Consider the following 17,895-nt stretch of genomic DNA (forward strand, 5'->3'; position numbering starts at 1 on the left):
TGATCTCCCTTCCATTAGTCCATGAAAACGAAGTAGAAATTAGTCGACGGCAGAGGTATATATAATCGGAAATGATCATTTCTGGATCCTTTCCTCCAAATCCATCAAATCAGGGGATCTGTGTCATTGAAATTTTATCCAACGGCTGAAGTTATTATAACTTTTAAAGTGGGCCCTTGCTTGTAGCCGTTTGATCAAATTTCAACGATAAGAATTCCCTGATTTGGTAGATTAGGAGAAAGGGATCCGGAGAAGATCCTTTTACATAGTAGTTAGCAACCTTCAGTCGTCATTGAGGAGTGAGAGCTGTAAGTTGTAAGTAACGGGCCATGGTTTGTGCTTTTTTGGGGGGACCTGGTCGAAAAGCTAAACTATTACTAGTCGTGAAAGTTATTCTCCAACACATGATTTGGCATTGCAAGAATTCTCGATAAAACACATGGGTAAAGGGATGGCAATGTCAAACCATCGCCAGGGAATAAATTACAGGTTTGTATTCCACATAACAAGTTTTGAATTTGATTCTTGGCGAGTCTTACCTACCCCTAAAAGGTGGACTGTCGTGATGAAATCACCAATTGATCCCTTTAATAAAAAAAGGTTGGCAAGGTCCACATTATAAGGTGGTCGAATTTGCAAACAATTAAGACGTTAAGATAGTCATTGATAAGTTAAAGCATCTGATAACATACATTCCATTACGTTAGTATTTTAGTTGCATGTAAGTTTTTCTGTTCAAGCGGATGACTCACCGAAATAAAGTTCATATCTACCATAGCTTGACTTCTACGGTTCCTTGAAGTAATTGAAACTTGAAAACAATAAGTTGAGAAACCTTTTTCTACCCAATTCGTAAATAAATGGTCCCAATGCATTACTTCTTGGACTTGTCTTCTATGTCCTCCCATTCCCATACATTTCCATCCCTTTCTATTTTACGTGATCGCGGTTAAATCACGTCAATAATTTATATTAATTTTTTTATAGAGATAATAAGACAAAAAGCAATAATGCTATAAAATATTAACGTGACATAACCGTAACCGCATAAATAGGAGGGGATGAGAGTACATAGGACCTGGCAGGGCAGAGAAGCCAGGTCCTTACTTCTTAGTGCGCATCTACCTAGCACATGACCATCACCTGAGCCTCTAACTTAAATAGTAATAAATTATAAAAATTACGAAAACACCTAACTACTATAAGTTTTGCACAAAATTACTTTAAAAGTTCAATGGGAAAAAAAAAACATTTTTTTTGGCATAATAATTTATTTGCCCTTAGAAACTGCTATTTAGTCTCACTTTATTTCTTGTAACTGGTTTTGTCTCACTTTGTCCTTTAAAATTGCCATTTTTCGTCTCATTTAATCTCAGTCCATCCCTTTTCATCCATTCTGTTGGATTCAACAAGTGGCTTGAATTGGATTTTGAAACACAACCCATTATTTGTTTTTGCCAAAGGCTGCATCTACAATTCTACACCAATTCGCAAGAGAGACAGACGGGGGTTTGAATTAGAGTTATCGAAAATGGAATTGGGGTGGTTTTAGCATGCAAGTTGGAGGCAACAAATTGTGCATACTACCTTTTAATTTAACGTTTATTTGACTGAATTGACGAAAGTAGGGTATGAATCTAATGAGACAAAAATAGTAGTTTCATGCGGCAAAGTGAGATAAAACCAGTTTTAGAGGATAAAGTGAGACTAAATGGCAGTTTTAGGGGGCAAATAAATTAATAAGCCTTTTTTCCCCCACCTATTTGTACTCTAATTGACTCTTAATTGTAAAATCATTTCAACATTATCAACTCAATTCTCTTAGTTATTAGATATGAAGTGTTTTTCTGACACGCCTCAACCCCAATATCCCCAAATATCAGGGTAGGCACGTGCTGGCCTACGCCCGAGGGTGACGAAGCCATTTTAAACACGCATGCAACTTAAAAGATGTGATTAGAAAGGAATACACTAATGCAAAGACGTGTTCAAAGTATACAACTAATCAAAAATAATGAGAAAGAATTATTATGGAAAGGTACGAATCGAGGAATGGAACTACACAGAGGAAGCTCGAAGACACCTGAGCGGAAGTGCCCTGATGCTAGGATCGTGTGTCTCGATTCTAACTCCTGAGGGGGTGCAAAACATAAAAGGTGAATGGACCAAAGTTTATAATAGGGTAAATTACATAGTAGCCCCTCAGGTTTGAGGTCTATTTGCAATCTTATACAACATCTTTAAAACATTTCACTTTCATACCTCAAGTACTATTTTATTTCAATTTCATACAACCGTTACATTTTCCATCCATGGATCTGTTTTCCATCCATGAATCTGTTAAATGCTGACTTGGCTGCCACATATATGCCATGTGGCTGCCAAATGTCTGCCACATGGCAAATAAAATAATTTTTTAATTTTTTTTAAAAAACCTGAAATTGGAAGAAAAAAAAAAGGGACCGAACCCCTGCAACCCAGAAGAAGAAGGAGGAAGAAGAAGAAGAGAAGAAGAAAGATGAGGAGGAGGAAGAAGAAGAAGAAGAAGAAAAAAAGAGAAAGGGACCGAACCCAGAAGAAGAAAGAGGAAGAAAAAGAAGGAGGAAGAGAAGAAGAAAGAGGAGGAGGAGGAAGAAGAAGAAGAAGAAAAAAAAAAAAAAAGGGACCGAACCCAGAAGAAGAAGGAGGAAGAAGAAGAAGAGAAGAAGAAGAAGGAGGAGGAGGAAGAGAAGAAGAAGGAGGAGGAGGAGGAAGAAGAAGAAGAAGAAGAAAAAAAAAAAAAGTGGCAGACATGTTTTTAAAAAAAAAAAATTTATTTTATTTGCCACGTGACAGACATTTGGCAGCCACGTCAGCATTTAACAGATCCATGGATGGAAAATGTAACGGTTGTATGAAATTGAAATAAAATAGTACTTGAGGTATGAAAGTGAAAAGTTTTAAAGATATTGTATAAGATTGCAACAGACCTCAAACCTGAGGGGCTACTATGTAATTTACCCTTTATAATAATAATACTAATAATAAGAAAACCATTTTCTTTATGAACATACTAACTCCCTGTTTTGAAAACTCGGATATATATATAATACTACATAATAGGTTTTTCTGAAACCCTAGCATGCCATGAAATAATTCGTAAAACAAATATGAGTAAAACCATGCTCAATAACGGTGCAATCATTGCTCGAAGGCAAATCCATAAATCTCACCAATATTGTACTCTTTAGGGGTATCATAGTCGTCCAAAGGCAGTACCTGTCTATCACCCGAAGGTGAAGCAGAAGAAACATATAACATCACACACATACACTAGCCGTGGCTAGTGAAGCTGTCCGACACTGCTTTCGACAGTGAAGCTGGGGGTATATCATAATATCTCATCTCACTCATCAAATGTGTCCTATGACCATAGACATCGTAACACCCTTGTTGTGTGAATGTGTTGTATGATAGCCCACTAGATAGTACCGAAAACATATCTCGAAAATCTCATATCAAATCTGGAGCTCGAAAGCTCAAAGTCTTAACACATAAATCCATGATAATTCACATTTGTAAATCCATAGAATTCCAAATATGAAAATCCCATAATTAATAACTCATATTTGTAAACCATAATATAAATCATAACTATCTCGTAAACCGTAAATATAGAAATTTGGAAAACAATATATAAAACATATTCAAATCATGAAGTCCGAAATGCATGCTAGGCTAATATTTTATAAAAATATGTAAGTTTAGAAAGGGTCCACGCACAAATATTTTGTTGCCTGGGAATCGCTCGAGCTAGCGAGGATGGAATCACTTTCCATCGATGCACCTATCCACAATTAGGGACCATTTAGTAAAACTATACTTAAACCTAAGGATGAACTTTGGATTCGGCACGTCGAAAAACCTAAGGATGGACCTCGGGTTTCGCCCAATGCGCCGCCGCACGCTGCGATCGTCAACCCCAACTCACCGAAAAATTCAACAACTCCAAAAATTCCCAAATTTTACAGAAATGTAGATCACAATGAGAGGAACAACTTTTATACCTAAGCCAAAGTCTAATTCGGCCAGGAAACACCTCAATTCACCCTCGATCTGTCGAAACCCTAGAAATGGGTGGTATCGATTCATCACCAAAACAAACTCCGACGCCTTATCCAATGCTTAGGCATTGCTTCTGGGGTTGAGATGAGTTTATTGGTAATGGTGATCGTCAATGTCGGCTTTAGAAACGGCGGATCGCCGTATGGGTGCAGGAGAAGACGACATTCGTTCATCGTGAAATGTGACCCACAGCCGTCAAGTTTGGGTGGGAATGAAAGCTGAGACAACGCTAAGTTGATTGGTGGTGGTGGTGGTTCCTCATGATTCACCGGAGAAATTCCGTGAAGGCGTCAGGGTGTTCGTAGGAATCGGGTCAGGTCGTGGGTCGAAGGGAGGTCGGGATTCTTTCCTTCTTTCCTCCATCTTTTGCCCTCCTTGCTATCTCTTCTGATTGGTCAGTCTTTCATCCTCTTCTTCCCGATTGGGCAGTCCCCCCACTCCTTTCTCTCATCTACTTCACAACCACACATGTGGCACCATCTCACTGCTCCAGCAAAATCTGGAGCCTTCTAGATTTATGGTCAAATAACCATTTTTCCCTCAACTTCGTTTGTTTATAACTCCAAATTACGTTCCGTTTTCGCCCACGTGTTCGTAGCGATGAGTACTATGAGGCTACGCCAAGGGAATGAATCTTTCATGACACGACAATTCGGTCAACAAAAGTCAACATTTTTTGCCTCGAAGGGCATTTCGTAATTTCACGTTTTAAAATTATAAAAACCGTAATAATTGGGGACGAGTCCTTACATTTTCTTTCAAGTGTAATGTTAGAGAGATGTTATTGACACTCAAAAAAATCATTTGCCCTCCTCATACGTTTATTTTTACCAAGGACTACTTTAGAGGTTGGTATCAATTATCTTCAAAACTGTAAGTCGAACTATGAACATCCATTTAAAGAATAGAAATTAAAATCATAGTAATGAGCTTTGAAGAATGATCCAAACATTTGGGTGCTTTATTTGATTTATGAAATTAAGGGATGATTCGAAAAATTTTAATTACAAGAAAATAATAATCGAATATAATTTTTAATGAATTAAAAATCTTCCTTTTTTTTTTTTGACTTTCTCAAAAGTAGGTCTAAATGATCCTCATCGTCCGAAAGCAACGTGAGTGGGATCAGTCTATCAATGAGGCAGGTGTTAGAGGGACACAGAAGCAATTGAGTTAGCTGTCAAAAATAGAAGGAAACATCAAGACATCGGCCTTCATGATGCTTGTAACTTGTATCAACGACACAAAAACCTTCTTGCATAAAAAAGAAGGCAATCAAGGTACAAATCATAGTTTTTCCTTTTGATTGCCATTAATTAGTGTGCTAATTGTAATTATTAATATTGTCTTTTTCATTACAAGGGCATCATTCTAATTCAAGTACTTTGACAGTCTGTTTGATAACTTTTTCTTTTGTAGTGTTTGGTCCGGAGAGATGAAGAGATGGAGAAGAGACAATGAAGGATGGTAGAGATGATGTAGAAGAAATGTACAAAGAAACGCACACAAAGTAAAAACTAAAGAAGAAAACCGAATTTAAGTTGTTTTCACTTTTCCCATATAGCTACTTATCTATGCATCCTTTTCAACATGAGATATGTGTCATCAAATTAACATATATGTCATTGGAAATCAGTGTGTTTTATTCCACAACCCTTTTTAGCTAACTTAGTTAACATTTGAAACAGTCGTTGACACCCTAAACAAGTCATTCTACGCACTATTTTATTACAATAACGCATTTTAACTACCTAAAACTGTATGTTATAAACTTATCATATAGCGATGTCCATATATTTAGTAATATATTTCTGTAAATAGGACTTTAATAAGTCCCAAAGAAGAGAAATACTAATGGAACTCTCTCAAAATTGGACTCGTTATAGATTCTCTGTCATCTCGTGTTTTTTACACATTATTTTATAATGTTGACACAGTAATTAAGTTAAACTTGAAGATGACTGAGAGTTCTTAAAAAAAATTTTTTTTGAAAGAATTCCCTTAACATTCCTTCTCAGATAATATTCCCCAGAGCATATGTTCAATTGGTTGGAAATCAAGGTCTGCCAAAACCTAAGTAATTGGTCTGATAATCTGAATACAATTCGGTAGATCGATGAGAGAGTCTTGAATGAAACTGATGCCTGCTTTTGAATCATATTTGGGAACTTCCTGGTGATGTCAGCTCCATTATCATCGTCCATTTTTAGCAAAGATTGCGATGTCGGCACGAATAGAAAAAGCATGCAGCCATCTGTCGTTTTGTAAATGTAAAGTAAACTCACCATTGTTTAATTTAATCATTTCATATTTAATTTCATCTCACCCATTTGTTGTATAGCTAGGCTTCCTATGCAGGTAAAAAGTGTTTTGCAGTTGATTGAAATAATTTTTAATAAAAATATTTTTGGAAATAATTTTTAGTAAAAATACATGTAAATTATGAAAAAAATATTTGAAGTACTTTTTGAAAGAAATTCATAACTCATGTTTCTTGTAAAAAACATTTTAAGTACTTTTAGAACTAAAAATTATTTTCTCTAAAAGTATTTTCAATCATTTTTAAATACACTTTCAAACAAGCTCGTAATATTTTTCTTAGTATCTTCCACGATTACGTTAGTCGTTAAAGAAGCAAAAAATTGAAAGTAGTACTTGAGTGTGGTTAAAGTTGATATGTCCGGCTAAATTTAAAAGGTTTTGTGTTGTTCTCTGGAAGTTTTGTCATGCTAAATACCAAATTACCCAGTCGCATTATTGTTCAATATAAAAACCTTGATTGATCATTGCTTACAATTTAGAGAAATGATAAGAGAATACTTTGAAAGTGTGACTCTTTTTGGAATCTCTCAGCTTACAATAATGTCAATTCTCATGTTAATATTATAAATATTGTGCAAAAAATATAAGGTGATAGAAAGTCTATAGAGAATATCACTTTTGAAAAAGTCTCCTTAGCATTTCTCTATTGTATATATTGAATTTTTTTTACTTTTAATTGCATCAAGATCTTTGTAATAAAATTGAACACCGAATTATTGATATAAACGATTATGTTGAGACATATCAGTTTGAATAGTAGTAGGTTGTAGCTTTGCTCTTAAATCTTTAACAAATATACATGAGCAGACAAACATAAGAGCAAGCTAGCTGTATAGGATGATAATCAATGATTGCATAATTTGGCTTAATATGATCATTAAGTTAAGCTGTTTTAATTTGACAAAATTAGCTTCCAAAACTTTTGCGACATATATACAGGCAGACCAAATGAAAGTGCGTGCCAAGCACTTAATCTGCACTCAGCACTGACAGCCTGAGAGCTACCTGCAGATCCTTCGACTGCATGCGCATGCCATGGCTGATAAGAAAAGTTCCACAGTATTTTGCCTGCATGAATCATGCATGCATGCATGCCGAACCTTGTTTCATGATTTCGACAAGGGATTCATTTGTGTTCTCGACTCACTCATCACTAATTGAGCAGCATTAGTTTGCAACTAATTAGAATGCTATCGTTAAACTATCAATTAATTGTAGCATGATCTAACACCAACACACTCCCAAGTTCAGGTGAAAAATAATTATCTTTCCTCGTTTGTTTTGGGTCAATAAATTAACTCCTTTCAAATGCCGTCAATTATTGTCATTTTGACAAACTAGCATGTGAATTGCACGTAAATTATACTTCAAAATAATATTTATATATTGTTTGTAATCATAGAGTATCTTATATGTTATTTTCTTTGAAGGGGAATAGTATTTTAAAATTTTAATTTAATTGAGGTCAGGTTCAGATGCAGATGAACATTAAGACCTAGGTGGTCACAGGACACTCAAGAGTCCATAAAATATACATATAAATGTCTTCTGAAAATTTTCCGAATATTTGGTACGTGTTCCTTTTGAGCCTACCAACTCTTTAACACATACAAAGTTAATTAAGTAAATAAGTTAATATAAAATAACAACTGAAGGGTAATTCTATAATAATAAAAGAACATCCATAACACAGTAAGGCACTGAGAACTTTAGGTTAGATCTTTTTTAGTATAAGAAGAGAATTAGCTTTAATTTAACAAGTTAAATATTACAGTTTTCTAATTAAAGAAACGTTATTGGAGGTTACCTTCTACACGTAAGCTAAAGCAATAAACAAATATATAAGTAACTACTGGCTACAGTCTGGGCCTATACATATATGTCTCGAAATACTAAACAAGACGACGAAGCCTGTTGACGAAGAAAATATGTCATATCACAAGTTGTATACTACCATGTTACTCTATTAGGTGACTAAACCAGCCACGCCCAATAATCTCTCCAATTGAAGGAAACAGGGAGACCATAAAAACCAAGCACGAAACTAGCTGAGAAAATTGGTGTGCAAGGCAACTAAACGGGTAGATATGCACAACGAAAGTAACCAACTGAAATTTTTATATCATTTATTGGTAAGTTGTGTGGTGACACAATGTGCAAGAAAGAATATCTAAGACAGCATCTGCATAAATTTCGTATCCATTTTCCCTCTCACCTAACCAAAAATAAAGAAAATTTTGTTACATGGATCATACATGCCATGCCACTGAGAAGCACAAGGGATTGCAGAGAGCAGCCTTTTATACATACATTCAAAAACTTGTTACAGCTAAATACCTCAACGTCTTCTTGTTGATCCTACTCGTCATCTCGAATATGATGTAATATACACCCTGTTGATTGCTTCTGAATGTTCGGGCTGCTTCCCATTTTCTATTTGGACATATATAACTAGCATTATCGATCTGATTAACGTGACTCGCCAATACCATCGCAACAATGCTTACGCTCTGGTTGGTTGGTCACTCCCCTCTCACTTAATGTGTGCTTTCTCCAGAACCTTTTTTATCCGCAATGGTCGTGGAAATTTGTACTTCAACTGCTTCCTGAAAACCAAGAAAAAATTGGCAGTCGGTATGTCCAAAATAATTCAAGCATGCATAGATTTAGTTTATTCGAGCCCATTTTCTTTTTCTTAAGTCAAATGATTGTATTATGGACGATAAATTCCAATCACAAGCCTAACCTAATTGTTCTTGTATAAATCTTCTTTATTATACCCTAGTAACCCTACACATAAACAAACAAAAAGCTAAGCGCATATATCAAAGCATAACCAAGATACCTTTACGTCACCTAGACTTCCATTCAACTTCTGCTCATCCCCCTTATCAACCTCTTGTTCAGTAGAAACTTCACGGTTTTCCATCTGAAACGTGGAAACTGTGTTGTGGTCTTCTTTTGTGTCCCGTACAGACCGATCACCATTCAACGAAACTCTAGCATCAAAGGAATTATAAGTTGTGGTCTGAGATTGATGTTCTTCACTCTTTTCACCAACTAATCCAACGTTAACTCCATTTTCATTCTCAAGTAATCTGGCTTCTCCCTCATGTGTCTCATTAGTTATTTGAGTCACTTTTACTGCAGCCTCTTCAGCTTTCCTCCTTTCTTCTTCTTCTCTTTGTTGTTTCCTTTGTGCTTCTTGCTCCTTTATCATTTTAAATCTGGACTATCACAAAATATTAGGAACATAAACACTATAAGTGCAGCAAAACATAAAGAAATGACAGGATAGACTACTAACCTTTCACCAGGTCGTAGACCCTCTGGCGTCAACTTTTCTTCTTGTCTGGTATCCTTTGGTTTTGGCTTAAATTCAGAGACAGACTTTAGAATTTGGGGTTCATCTTCCTTGATAACGCTATCACTTAATTGGCTAATTGGATTTTTTGCACCCCCAAATTTTTGAAGCCATACTGATTGTGCTGTGGTCAGTATGTTATTTGTGAACCTGCACAAACATATATGAAAGATTTTAGATAACATAGGAAAGACTATCACCAAAAGGGAAAGTTTCCAATGTCATTACCATGAAGATTAATGATTCACTAGAGTTTGGAAAATACAATTAAAAACTGTTATGGTGCTTATAGAACAAAAGGGTTTTACATCTGCTCACCAATAGAGACTTAGACCAGAAGGCACTGAAAGAGAAAAATAACCAATCATCAAAGGAAGAAACTTGGTAATTGCTTGAGAACTCTTCACATTTGGATCGTTGCTCTGAAGAGAGGATAATACATGAAAAGAATGAGTAATAGTAAATCTGGCTCAAATAAGAAATCCCTGTATCAAGAAGGTCAGAACTAGAAGCACTAGTGATGTTTATCTAACCAGGCTTTGGACCGGGGAAATGAGTCAAATGACTGACCTGTGGCTGTGTTGACTGCATAATTTGAACAGATATGTACTGTGAGATAACCAGCAAAACAGGCAACACAAGATATGCCAAGGTGTCCGACCATCCAAGGGGTGGATGACCATCCTGAAAAATTAAAAGCAACCAAAAGTGAATATGAATTCCACAAATCATAGGCGGGTAGAACATAGATATCTAGTAAAGCAAGCATCAGAACCATCAAATTTCATGTCAAAACAAAAATCCAAGAAAGAAAAACTAAAGAGATTTAAAAGTAGAAAATGGGAAGAAAAAAAAAAGAGCAATTTAAGATTTGCAAAAATTATAACAAGCAAAAGTTCATTATTATAAGGCTTTTGAGTTTGAACCAAATAGCTGCATTGTTACTTTGTAAGGCTTGTGTAGAATACAAGTTATACAAATTTGCAGTGAGTATCCAATAAATAGAGATGAGGGAGTGTTTTTAGCTTGAAGGTGAAGACACTCACTACAAATGGAAAAAGCCAAGAAATTCCACTTCCATTTTGTCGAGCAGCAACGGTTGTAGGACCAGCCAAGGACGGAATCCAGAAGAAGCCTTCTGTAAGGAGCCCCTTAATATAGCAATGTCACACATTTAATTAGAGCTGAGGGAGATTATAAAGCCAAAGTTACATAAACAATAGGAGGTTACTAAAAACCAATCGAGACGAATATGAAAAATGGTACCTCATCTGCCACATTTGAAAGAGCTCTATATAACCCTATCCACACTGGGATTGTTGCAAGTGTCGGCAAACATCCTGGCACAAAACGCAACGAAAAACCAAGAACAATAAGATACAGAAACAAATTGGAAGTTAGAAAACAGAGTTTTGAAATTAAATTATACCTGCCAAAGGGTTTATGCCGGCTAACTTATATAATCGAGCAGTTTCGAGTTGAATTCTCTCCTACAAGTAAAAGATTAAAACTTAGGCTCATATATATCAAATAATTTGATAATTAATGAAATGGTAAAGATTAAATTAAGTGAAAGAAAGATGGGTATGCATTGCAATTGCACCTGGTCCCCAGCATAGCGTTCTTGCACAGCTTTCACTTGAGGTTGCAAGGACCGCATAGCCATGGCGGACTCCACCTGCTTCTTGCTCAACGGGAAGGTAGCAGCTTTAACAAGAACGGTCAACAGTATGATGGCGAAGCCATAGGAGTACGGAACGTGCACAGCAGAAAGCCCATCTTTCAAAAACTTGAGAACGCTCTCGAGGTAACTGGTAATCCCAGAAAGCCAATCGCTGCTCTGTTTCGAAGTAGTCAAATTCTCCGACGACGACGACACCGCCGCATCGGCCACCGTGTAAAGCAAGCTCTCGGCTTTACCGAACAGCTCCATCAGCACAGCTCCGGCGTCTTCCGGTTCGGGAATCAGACCGGGGCCGGGGCCGAGCCGGGCCACGGCGAGCGAGCCGCGGAGGAGGGGCTTGGAGTGGGGGAAGCCGTAGGGGTGGTAGGTTCGCGGGAGGAGGGGGTTCGGGGGCTTGGGAGTTGGGGCGAGGACTGGGCTGGGTCGAAACGACAATAAAGTAGCCATCTTTGGAGGGGGTTTGGGAATTTGGGATTGGAATTTTGCAAATTTGGAAACCCTAAAAGGTTGAGCTGCTGCAGAGAGGAGGTGAGTGTGGATTTAGCAGTTCTTGCTGGACGCGATTCATGCGAATGGGGGATGAACCGGAAAGTCCGGTTCGGCTTTCCATTTTCCAATTTTACGGGACTCTTGTAGGTGTTGAGAGTTGACCGAAATGGCAAGACATCTATGCAACGACTTGTCGTTTTGTTTTCACTTATTTGTTGCGAGCTTGTGAGTTTTGGGCTTTGTCAAATGTGTTGATGGCAGAAGCCCAAGCTAGAAGTTCAAAGGTTTGGCATAGGCCCATGATATTGTTAGATTGATAGTTGATATTATACTCACTTCTTTTATGCTCTGATTCATAACGTATTAGATTGATGAAGGGTAGTTGATTCCATAATCTCCTAACTTATGACTTTTCTTATTTCGAGTAAGTAAACATGTTGTATATTGATCATAGGCATATAGAACCATGTATGTATCTAGACCATTCTAGAGGCTCATTAGTGACAAAGAACTTATCACAATTATTGTGGTTTAGCCATCAATAAAACCATGTTTTCAAAAAGAGATAAGAAGTTGTAGTTGGGGTATTGAATATGAGGTTCTTGTTGCACCAATGACACTCTCTAGATAAGAAAAGAATCCACACACCCCATTTTTATTGGTTCCCATTTCCCTAACTTTGCCCCACATCTATATTTCCCACACTCCCCACTCCAAACCAACCATTGAATCCCATCTGATCTCACTTCCCTCTGCACTGCACACACCTGAAACTTCAAACCAAACCAAACCAAACAATCCCAAGCTCTCCACAGAAAAAACCCTAAACAAATGGCAGCAACCATGGCAACAATGGCAATAATCAACGCAAAGTGCTTGAGCTCCACCACCACCCCCAAAGTCACCACCAAGCTAACCGCAGCAAAACCCACCTCCCTCCTCTCATTTCAAAACCTTCCAAAGGGCCTAAGCCTCTCAAAACCAATTGAACTCCCCAACATCTCCCCTTCCCTAGCCAGCACAGCCATGGCAGGAGCCATCTTCTCCACCCTCAGCACCTCCGACCCCGCTCTCGCAGCCCAGCAGATCGCCCAAATCGCCGAAGGTGACAACCGCGGCCTCGCCCTCCTGCTGCCTATCATTCCCGCCATAGCTTGGGTTCTGTTTAACATTCTTCAACCGGCACTCAACCAATTCAACCGCATGACAAACAAGAGCGTGATCGTCGGGCTAGGGCTCGGTGGGTTGGCTGCTTCTGGGTTCGTCTTGACCCCCGAGGCGTCCGCTGGAGAATTCGCCATGATTGCGGCTGATGCTTCCGCTGGCGACAATAGGGGGCAGTTGTTGCTGTTTGTGGTGGCTCCGGCGATTCTGTGGGTGCTTTACAACATTCTACAACCGGCTTTGAACCAAATCAACAGGATGAGGTCTTAGGGTTTGAGGTGATGAGGGGTTTTTGTGACGGGTGCGATGGCCCAAATGTTGATGAACTTGCTTGTAATTGCACCTTGTGTTAATGGCATATTAATATTCTCTCTTTTTTGTATTAGCATCTTTTTTTCTTGAATTCTCTGTGTTCGGGGGATGTTATTATTATCGGTAGGTTTAATCTGTAACTACTGTGTATCATATATATATATATAGGTCTATAGGCCTTCAAAAATTATATGTTTTTATATAGTCTCCTTTTTAACTAATGCAGAAAGGATTTTGAAGCTTCTGAGCTGGAAGTTCTATAAATTCCTTTCTCGTGAGTTTCCGCTGGGTCATGTTTTTTTTACTATGTTTATGTTTAGATAAAGAAATTTAAGATTACTAAGAAATTTTAAAATGATGAAAATTGAAATGACAAGATTTTATTTTATAGAATTTGTGAATTTTCTTATTTGGTTAACCTATAAAAGAACAATGGAATTGAATACAGAATTTGTTATTTTTAAACTCTCAATCATAGAAATTGAAAAATGATACCTATCCACATGGAATTTAAACTTGGGAATTGGAGGTCCCAAATTCCAAGTTTTTTTTTCCACACAAAAATTCTAAATTTCTATGTTTATGAATCCAAACAAGAGAATTGGTGCATGTCAATTTATAAATTTAGACTTTTACCTAAATTTCAAGTTTATTTTTCTTATCCAAACATAATGTTAGCCATAGTATTTCAAGTCAATCAAATATCATTATGTGTACTAATTTTTTACATGTGTTTGGGCTAGAAATATTGGATTTGGCCCGAAGGTGGGTAATTCTCGATCCAATGGTAATCCTTATAGGCCATATGATATCCAGCTCGTAATGAAATTTGGCCGAGTCCTAATAGAAGTAGGATTCTTAAAAGGATTAGGTTGAGAATTGATCTAACCGAGTCCTAATTGAAGTAAAATTGTTATGGATCAAAATGGGTTTTGATAAGATTCAAATTATTCGAAGAATAAAAACCCATTACTGGTAAGATAAGAAATGAATCTAACACATAAGTGGACTAGGTTCATACAACTAGTTCTAGTCAAAGTCGTCGAAGACTATGGATTGGTTTTTGCCAAATAAATGAATAATATCCGAATACAGGATTACACCAAGGGAGTAGTACAGTTCTAGTGGGACTCTACTTCGAGATGCTTGGTGATCACGAAACTCACTCCTATAAATAGAAGTGAATCTGCTACGTGAAAATGACCTCAAACTCAACATATGAATGCCCTGCGTAAAATCTCACTCTATACGAATCTTCTCACATTGTGAGAAATCATCAACTCTCCTAACTACGTCATCACATCTTTACCGTAGAGTAATAACACAGTGCTGGACAATCGGTGGCATCTACAATTTGGATTAACAATTTGGATTAACATCACTCTTCGAGTTCGGCTGGTTACTTATCCAAGTCTCTACTAGCAAGGAATATTTGGTTTTCTTGCTAAAAGTGGTCATCTCATTAGCTTCTCGGTGAAGTGAGGTGTTACTAGATTACTCAATGTTCGACACATTGAAAGCAGAACCTTTCTATGATTAGTTATTCCTAAGTGCATTCAAAGTTTGGCATTTTGATGATCGACAACATTTACCATCAAGAAACTTATTTCTTTAGAGTATTTGTGTCTTACAGTTTGAAATCGATTCGGCGCACCTATATTCTCATGAATATAGTTGAGACAATCAAACTTGGTGTAGGAGATCTTGAACTTTGAAGTGATTTAAGCAACCTAGCCTTCAGGTTTTAGAACCCAATGCCAAGACGTGTTCCTTTTCTCAGCTGAGGTCGCTCGAGTACAGAAGTCAGCAACGCGTTCAACACCACCACCAAATCTATTTTACATACTCGCCGACCGAGCTCATTTGCGAGTTGGCACGCCCCCAATCACTAGAAGAACACAATTAACTTATTAGTTACTCGGTTTGCACACAACGCATGCATGATAGGTTTTAGTGTTAACAACGTGACAATGCATAATTAGCTTGTGATATCATGACACTGACATCGCAACTATAATGAGGTTCTGTTGGGTTTTTGGATCAAAAGTAGGATGATGCAATAAATTAGGTTTGTGTTACCTATTTGGTTTTGGTGTCCTATTTGGGTTTGGTTTTGACTTCTTAGTTAGTTTCCTTGGTGGAGAGATTTTGTTAATTACCTATTTGATTAGGATTTGGATTTATTTCCTATTAGGATTCCTATTGTAACCTAAGTCTTATGCACTATAAATAGTGTATTTAGTGTGGCTCATTCGTGTGACAATTTGGTGAGAGTCAATTTGTGAGTTAGAGAGCAATTTGGGAGAATCTTCTCCGTTAGGTTTGGGTTCTCTACTCGTTTGATTTAGGGTTTGTAATTTGTGGGATTTGGGTTGTGAGAGTTTAAACACTCTTTTGTAATCTCCGTTTGTTTAGTGAAATTCCTCGCCGTGCTTCACCCGTGGAGTAGACTTTACGCCGAACCACGTAAATCTCTTGTGTCAGTTTGAGATTGTTTGTTTTAGCTTTCACCTACAACGTTGATATTTGGTACTTTGTTATAATTCGCTTCCGTTTGTGCATAAAAGTACAACAGGTTCTTCCCTACAAATTCAATATCTGCTAGCTAGTAGTCTAGTGAAAGATTAGTGTTAAAGTGTCCTAGATTAATTAAAGTATCAACCGTTCGACATTTTAGCTTCACTAAAAATATGTCGAACCTGATACATCTTGAAGTCTCCCAACTTTCATTAGGAGGAAGGTCAGTCACCAAACCTCGAACTCATAGACTCTTTAACTTCTTAAAATGTAAAATCATTAGTAGTTGAGATTCTAAGTTTGAATCTCCATATAATTAACCTCTCACTCAATTTATGGGCCGAACCACACCTCAAAATTTTTTGAGAAGTAATGAATATGATATGTGCCCAAACCAATCCCATATCAACCAATAGAATTCGGCCCATGAATTAGTTGGTATGGTTTCAAAATTTAATTTTGAGTATTACTATATTTGCCACGTTTTATTTCACAAAAGAGATATGATCTATCAATACAAGTATATATGAGATAAGACGTACTTGTATTATTGTTTGGATCCAAAATTACATTATCGGTCCATGCAATCAAGATCGTTGAGTAGGCATAGCTTCCAACCGTCAGATGAAAAGGCAGAGATAATTTTGTTATTAAAGGATAATATTATGATTTTTATCATAATTACCTTTTAATGATTTATCTTCTTATGAAAGAGGGAAAATCTATCCCTAAGCTAGAAACAGGCGGCACAATTCAAAGTGATTTGGATGTTTGGCATGTGGATGTGGTTTGGATTGGTTTTGGTCGACATATATGCATGCATGTGATAAGGGTGAAGTAAAAATAGGTGATATGCTTTGAAAATGAGTCTACACATGTTGGTGATAAGATGGCAACAACTGCCTTGCTGACAACTAACAATGGGTATTTTATGCTAAATCATTTAGCATATTGGTATATGCTTTTGTATTGTGGGCCAGCATATGTTTTCTTTATGGAGCCAAATTCATTCAACATGGATATTTGGAACAATAAGAAGTTTAAGTAGGCGTAGGCTTTTGAGAGTTGAGTTTCAGTTGGTTTCTGCGAAATCATCAAGGCCACGCCAAGCGGGATCATGCATATTTGAAAGAGAATATTCCTATTATTTTGCAACTTACGACGGCAATCTTAGGGCTACTGGTGAATTATAAATACAGAGGCAGTTGCATCATTATTTAGGCCCCTCCAATTCAACACACAAACTGCCTTGCGCAAACTCTCGCTCTACGTGAAACCTCTCAACAACCTTGATATTTTTATTTTCTTTTTCGCCAACACATCTTTAGTTTGGATAAACAGCACTGTGAAGGCAATCGGCGAACACCTTCAGTTTGGATAAACAACACTGTTGCCGTAGAATCAGCCGACCGCGAAGCACCTTCAATTTGGATAAACAGCACTGCGACGAGGCTAACTAGTTATCTATCCGAGTCTCGGTCAAGAAGGATTTTCAAATCCTTATTGACAGAGGTTATCTCATCCGCCTTCTCGGTGAAGTGAGATGTTACCAGGTTACTACATTCGTCATCCTAAGAGCCGAATTTGATATTGAACTTCGCAGAACTAGCAGCCTTGTCTTCAAGCTCTAGAACCCGAAGGTCGAGACGTGTTCCTTCCTCGACCGCAGTCGCGAGATTCATAAGTTAGCAGCGCGCCCAACGCAACATCAACAAATTTTACTTACCAGCCGAGCTTGGCCGATAAGTTGGCACACCCCGCACACAAACGAAGGACATAGTTAGCTTATTAATTACTCGGTCTGCGCGCTACGTAGGCTTGATAGTTTTTAGGGTCAACAATTATATAATTTACTAATGTGGTATACAAAATGTGATATATAAAACGTTTTTGTTATTCTTTTGAGGCGTGTGTGACACACGAAGATCTTGATTGGTGT

At 37.4% G+C, this 17,895-nt stretch overlaps 2 protein-coding genes across 3 annotated transcripts; one reads left to right on the plus strand and one right to left on the minus strand.

Annotated features, from left to right (window-relative positions):
• Positions 1 to 8,527: 8,527 nt before the first annotated feature.
• LOC126596243 (ALBINO3-like protein 1, chloroplastic) lies at positions 8,528 to 12,109 on the minus strand. 2 transcript variants are annotated; one of them, XR_007613929.1, is made up of 10 exons: positions 11,394 to 12,109; positions 11,220 to 11,280; positions 11,057 to 11,130; positions 10,837 to 10,941; positions 10,361 to 10,474; positions 10,109 to 10,212; positions 9,734 to 9,940; positions 9,272 to 9,653; positions 8,764 to 9,032; positions 8,528 to 8,641 (listed from the first exon to the last, which is right to left on the minus strand). XR_007613929.1 is itself a non-coding variant. In XM_050262761.1 (9 exons), exons 1-9 carry the CDS (start codon positions 11,919 to 11,921, stop codon positions 8,964 to 8,966), a joined length of 1,644 nt encoding a protein of 547 aa, XP_050118718.1. In that variant the 5' UTR covers positions 11,922 to 12,109; the 3' UTR covers positions 8,528 to 8,963. The 2 variants fall into 2 exon arrangements, 1 of the variants encoding a protein (XP_050118718.1); XM_050262761.1 differs by having other exon boundaries at positions 8,528 to 9,032.
• Positions 12,110 to 12,570: 461 nt separating this feature from the next.
• LOC126596244 (photosystem II core complex proteins psbY, chloroplastic-like) lies at positions 12,571 to 13,502 on the plus strand. Its single transcript, XM_050262762.1, has one exon. It carries the CDS (start codon positions 12,795 to 12,797, stop codon positions 13,395 to 13,397), a length of 603 nt encoding a protein of 200 aa, XP_050118719.1. The 5' UTR covers positions 12,571 to 12,794; the 3' UTR covers positions 13,398 to 13,502.
• The last annotated feature ends 4,393 nt before the right edge of the window (positions 13,503 to 17,895 follow it).

The sequence above is a fragment of the Malus sylvestris genome, chromosome 13 (assembly GCF_916048215.2).
Source record: "Malus sylvestris chromosome 13, drMalSylv7.2, whole genome shotgun sequence".
In the NCBI taxonomy this organism is placed as follows: Eukaryota; Viridiplantae; Streptophyta; class Magnoliopsida; order Rosales; family Rosaceae; genus Malus; species Malus sylvestris.

Bases quoted from the DNA above. Each gene is read 5' to 3' on its own strand.
- LOC126596244 (XM_050262762.1), top strand. From the start codon at position 12,795: ATGGCAGCAACCATGGCAACAATGGCAATAATCAACGCAAAGTGCTTG.
- LOC126596243 (XM_050262761.1), bottom strand. From the start codon at position 11,921: ATGGCTACTTTATTGTCGTTTCGACCCAGCCCAGTCCTCGCCCCAACT. The intron at 9,654-9,733 runs GTTAGTAGTCTA...GTGATAGTCCAG, and splicing joins GGTCTACGACCTGGTGAAAG to ATTTAAAATGATAAAGGAGC. The intron at 9,033-9,271 runs GTATCTTGGTTA...CTTGGTTTTCAG, and splicing joins GAAGTCTAGGTGACGTAAAG to GAAGCAGTTGAAGTACAAAT.